This window comes from Zingiber officinale, chromosome 8A (assembly GCF_018446385.1).
Source record: "Zingiber officinale cultivar Zhangliang chromosome 8A, Zo_v1.1, whole genome shotgun sequence".
In the NCBI taxonomy this organism is placed as follows: Eukaryota; Viridiplantae; Streptophyta; class Magnoliopsida; order Zingiberales; family Zingiberaceae; genus Zingiber; species Zingiber officinale.
Window position 1 is genome coordinate 54,878,580 of NC_056000.1, and position 5,287 is coordinate 54,883,866.

The window sequence follows — 5,287 nt, forward strand, 5'->3', positions numbered from 1 at the left end:
ATTAGTTATATTTTCCTGTTAAATAGCAAAAAGAGATATTGAAATGTCTTTAGTAAAATAAACCACGATTTAAAATAGAATACAATATCAACTGAATTTCAGCTACAGATCCTTTGCCACGTTTTTTAACCATTTTACTCATCCTTTGAAAGCTATGTAATGACCTGGTCAAACATGTAATATGACATGATGCATTGCTGAAAATAAATAAGCAGACAAATATATTGAAACACTAAATAAAGAGTTATGCAATTATTGATAAGAACATGTATCAATCAAAATAAATAACTATAAAATATATAGTTGAAAATGTCCATCATGTCTCAATCACATCAATTCCATCACACTCATTCCTTGAGTATGGTTCTTTCTCAGTAATGTTAATCTCAAGTTGGGATACATCAAGAGGTGTTGATGACGTATAAGCATCTTCTTCAAGCAAGTTCATGTTATGAATACCTCGAGGCGGCGCTTTTAGCAACACATACCAATTTGATTCATCATTATCCCTAGAATAGAATACTTGCTTTGCTTGTGATGCTAAAATGAAAGGATCACTTTCAAAAGTTTTTAGTCCTTGATGTAAGTTGACCAGTGTAAAACCATCTTCAATTTTGATACCAGTTCCAGGATTGGCCCAATCACATCTAAAAACAGGCACTTTAAAAGAATAGTAATCTAGCAAAATAATATCTCGAATAACTCCATAGTATGATAATCTTCCTACTATATGTGAATTGTCATTAGCATTAGATTGATAAATAGTATCAGCTTCAATTGAAACACCACTATCTTGTGTCGACCTTCCAACATCAATTGTGTGGAACCGATATCCATTTACAATATATCCTGTATAAGATGTAACATGCTTTCTAGGACCATGTGCTAGCCATTGAATTCGACCTGAAGAGTTAACAGAAACCTGTTTTGATAACCATTCGGCAAATGTTTCCATATGTTTCTTTTGTAACAATGTTTCATTACTTGAGAAACGATGATTTGTTTGTTTAAGCTCGTCAATGTGCATCCTATTTAAAATCATTGAAGGGAGATGTTAGAATACATAAGAAATGTAATAGATCAAGACTAACAATATGAAATTAACTACACTCACTGTAAGTAAGGTTCAACTTCTGCACTATTGAAAAATATATATCGATGTGCAGCTTGCAACACGTGGTTCTCTAAAATCTTTTCTTTTCCTTTAGAAATTGGGCGACCTTCTAATAATCCATCTTCCAAATCATCATTCCTATTAGAATGAACACCAATACTATAAGCCTTTTTTATATAAGCACTACAAAATATCATTCGTTCTTCTGCGAGGTAACACTCAGCTATGCATCCTTCTGGTCTTGCCCGGTTCTTCACATACCCTTTTAGTGTTTTCATAAATCTAAATCACAAAGCAAAATTTAAATGAAAGAAGTGTTTAATAAAATATAAATTATTTTATAATATTAAAATTATCAAAAATAATAATAATAATTTATTACCTTTCAAATGGATACATCCAACGGAATTGGACTGGTCCACACAAACGAGCCTCTCTTGCTAAATGAATTGTTAAGTGAACCGAGATGGTAAAGAAAGCAGGTGGAAAATACCTTTCCAACATGCATAGAATTTCAGCAATATTCTCCTCGAGTTGTTCTAAACGGTTCCGGTCTAATACTCTTTGACATAATTCATTGTAAAATGCACCCAACATAAATATAGCATTACGTGGACCTTTCGGTAGAAGATTTCTCAATGCTACTGATAGCAATTGTTGCATTAGAATATGACAATCATGAGATTTCAGCCCAATAAGATTACGCTCTTCTACAGAAACACAGTTACCAATATTTGAACTATATCCATCGGGTAACTTTATTTTCTTCAACCTAGAGCAAAACACATCCATTTCCTTTCTAGATAATGTGTACGGTGCAGGGGGCAAATGATATTTATTTTCTCCTTTTTCTTGAGGATGTAATTCTTGTCTAATTTTTAAGTGTACCAAATCTTTGCGAGCATTCACACCATCTTTGGATTTTGTCTTCAAGTTTAACAATGTGCCTATGATATTCTCGCAAACATTCTTTTCAACATGCATCACATCTAAGTTATGACGTAATAAGAGGCCCTAAAGGTAAACATCAACATGATTTATAGTTAGTTCAGAATATTAGAACATAATTTAGGAACAAAAAATAACAAATTGTAAAAGCTAATGAATACAGTGAAAAATAACTTACACTCCAATATGGCAGATTGAAAAAAATTGACTTTTTCTTCCACCTTTGAACTGGTTTTTGTACCTCTTTTGAACTCCTCTGTTTCTTCCTCTTTTTCCTCAAAGTGTTGACAGTCTCACCCTTTTTCTTTTTACCCCAGTCATTTTCAATATCTTTCAATGCATTGATAATTTCTAACCCATTCAAAAGTCTAGGTTTCCCTTTACTCTCCTTTTCCCCATTAAACCACTTTTTTTTCTGACGAAATGGATGATTAGGAGAAAGAAATCTCCTGTGGCCTAAGTATGCAAACTTTCTACTATATTTAAGCCACATAGAACATGTGTCTTCACCACATATTGGGCAACCAAATTTTCCTTTTGTGGCACATCCAGCTAGATTTTCGTAAGCTGGAAAATCATTGATTGTCCACATCAAAATAACCTTCAGGTTGAATATTGACTTGCTAAATGCATCATATGCCTCCACACCTATGTCCCACAACTCCTTTAAATCCTCCACAAGGGGTTTCAAGTATACATCTATATCATTTCCCGGTTGCTTTGGACCTGGAATCAGTAATGTCAGCATAATATTTTCCTTGGTCATGCACATCAATGGAGGAAGATTATAATTGACCAAAATAACTGGCCAACAACTATATATGGAACTAAGGTCACCAAAAGGATTGAATCCATCTGTCGCAAGACCAAGGCGGAGATTTCTAGGATCTGATGCAAAATCTGGCCACTTATGATCTATTGTATGCCAAGCCACTGAATCAACTGGATGACGCATCATATGATCTTGACTTTTGTGGTTCGGGTGCCAAATCAACTCTTCAGCCTTTTCTTTTGATTTAAACATCCTTTTCAATCTTGGTATCACTGGAAAATATCGTAGGACCTTCTCAGGAACTCCTTTACAAACTTTGGTGGTGACTTTGTCTATCTTCCATCTTGAGGAACCACACTTCGGACATAAGTCCAAATCTTTAAACTCTTTTCTAAATAGACAACAATCATTTGGGAAAGCATGAATTTTCTCGTATCCTAAATCAAATGGTTTTAATAATTTTCTCATTGTGTAAACAGTTTCTGGAAGTGTGTTGTTTTCTGGAAGCATGTCACCTAAGATCTTAAGGAGCTCATTGAAACTATTGTCTGTGTGACCATTAGTAGACTTGTAATTATATAGTGTGACGACTGCCGACAACTTTGTATAAGCTGTACAACCAGGAAAGAGAGGTGTTTCTGCATCTTTTAATAAATCATCAAACTCATAATCTTTTTCCCCAGACATAGTGTGTCCAACCATTTATTCTGGCACCAAAACATCCTTATATAAGTGATATGCCTCTCTACATTCATCCTCTTTTTGAACGCCTTTTGAACTACCTTCATCTTGAGATTGTGAGTTATAAGTTTCCCCATGGAGACCCAAGTAGTGTAAGTAGGATCAAACCCCTTAATAATTAAGTGGTCGTACACTTGGTCAAATTTCATATACTTTTTATTTTTACAACGCTTGCAAGGACATAAGATTACTTCACGTGTTTTTGCATAGTTCCTAGCTTGTGCAATAAATTTTTTTACCCCTTCTTCATACTCGGGTACAAGCCTTGAAGGCAGATGCATCTATTCCTTATCCATCTCGTGAATAAACCTTTTTCATTTATATGAAATAATTATGAGATTTTATCAAAATATATGTATAAGAAAACACCACATAATAAATAAAAAACTTAAATATAAAAAATTGATTCCTACATCATAATATTTTAAACAAATAAATATCATGTGTCATAGTAGTATTTACTAGCCATGTCAAAGTATTATTCACACACTTTAAAGACTGATAATTTGTTTTTTTCTTTTTTAGTTTAATATATTTAATCATTATTTTTGTGTCCATTCATTCTTGTTACACGTATCAATCATTGTCTCTAATGATATACTCATGTCAAAAGATCAAACAAAATATATCAATGGTGAGAACTAAATAATGTAGATTTCATGTAGAGCAAGGGTAGCATAATTAATAGAATTGTATTAATATATGCATGTAACACACAAGATCAGTTAATTCTAATCTAATTAGCGTGTTCCAAATCAAGATAAGAAAATGGAAGGTGTTAAATTATACCATCAAGATAAGAAAATGGGAGGTGTTGAATTATACCATCGATAACGTGCTTATAAATTGAAACTAGTAAAATACTTGATCATTTTATAAAGAAGAAAGGCATGACTCTTGGAGCGCAAATATTGTAAGACAAATCGAAGCATTAAGCAATCGAAACTAAAAATTCTTTTATATAAATCGCTCACAAAAAGAGGATGCGAAATTGTAATTATTAATCCAACTCCTCCACTACACTCTATAGAATTGATCATCCCTAACCAATTCTATTAAATCAGAATTAATCTATGCTGTGGGAAGAATTTAAAAGAAAAATAATAATAACAATTTGAGACACTATACTCCAAAATAATTTCTAAGAAAAATAAGAGGAAAGAAAGGAGGAAGTAGATAACCTTCTCGGCTACCAAAGAAATACATCTCTCTCGATATAAGTCCAAAAAAAAACTTATACCACTGGTCCGACAAATCACATAATGCAATTTGTCGACTAATAAAACCCAGAAGATCACATATAAATCTAAATAGGATAGGCAATGATATTCCAGAAGATCACAAGTCAAAAATTTGTCGACTAATAGAAGTGCAATAAATTGCATAGAGATCATCTCTAGGAAGTATGAAAAGGAATAGTCTAAAATATGAAACCCAAAAGTTTAGCAGGTACATTAGACAGCAGACAAACAGAATCACATAATGCAATTTGCTTGGAGGTGAAACTAAATCCTGGAAACACATCTGATACAGACTAAAACTAGATGTGCATTAAATGTAACTACTAAGTTCTAGCATACATGACCAGAGTGGCATGAAAACTCATGAACTGGGACTGGTCCACAATATAAATACGTCAAACAGGAATGGGGATCAATGAAAAAAATTGATAGAACAATCTTGTGCTGGCAATATGAACATGCAAGATTAAA

At 33.0% G+C, this 5,287-nt stretch overlaps 1 protein-coding gene across 1 annotated transcript; it reads right to left on the minus strand.

Moving 5' to 3' along the window:
* Positions 1-316: 316 nt before the first annotated feature.
* On the minus strand, positions 317-3,017 carry LOC122010821. Its single transcript, XM_042567295.1, has 5 exons — positions 2,304-3,017; positions 1,608-2,128; positions 1,115-1,396; positions 559-1,028; positions 317-471 (listed from the first exon to the last, which is right to left on the minus strand). Exons 1-5 carry the CDS (start codon positions 3,015-3,017, stop codon positions 317-319), a joined length of 2,142 nt encoding a protein of 713 aa, XP_042423229.1.
* Positions 3,018-5,287: the final 2,270 nt, after the last annotated feature.

Bases quoted from the DNA above. Each gene is read 5' to 3' on its own strand.
- LOC122010821 (XM_042567295.1), bottom strand. From the start codon at position 3,017: ATGCGTCATCCAGTTGATTCAGTGGCTTGGCATACAATAGATCATAAG. The intron at 1,029-1,114 runs GTGAGTGTAGTT...GATTTTAAATAG, and splicing joins GAAGTTGAACCTTACTTACA to GATGCACATTGACGAGCTTA. The intron at 472-558 runs GTGATCCTTTCA...TGTTGCTAAAAG, and splicing joins AGGACTAAAAACTTTTGAAA to CGCCGCCTCGAGGTATTCAT.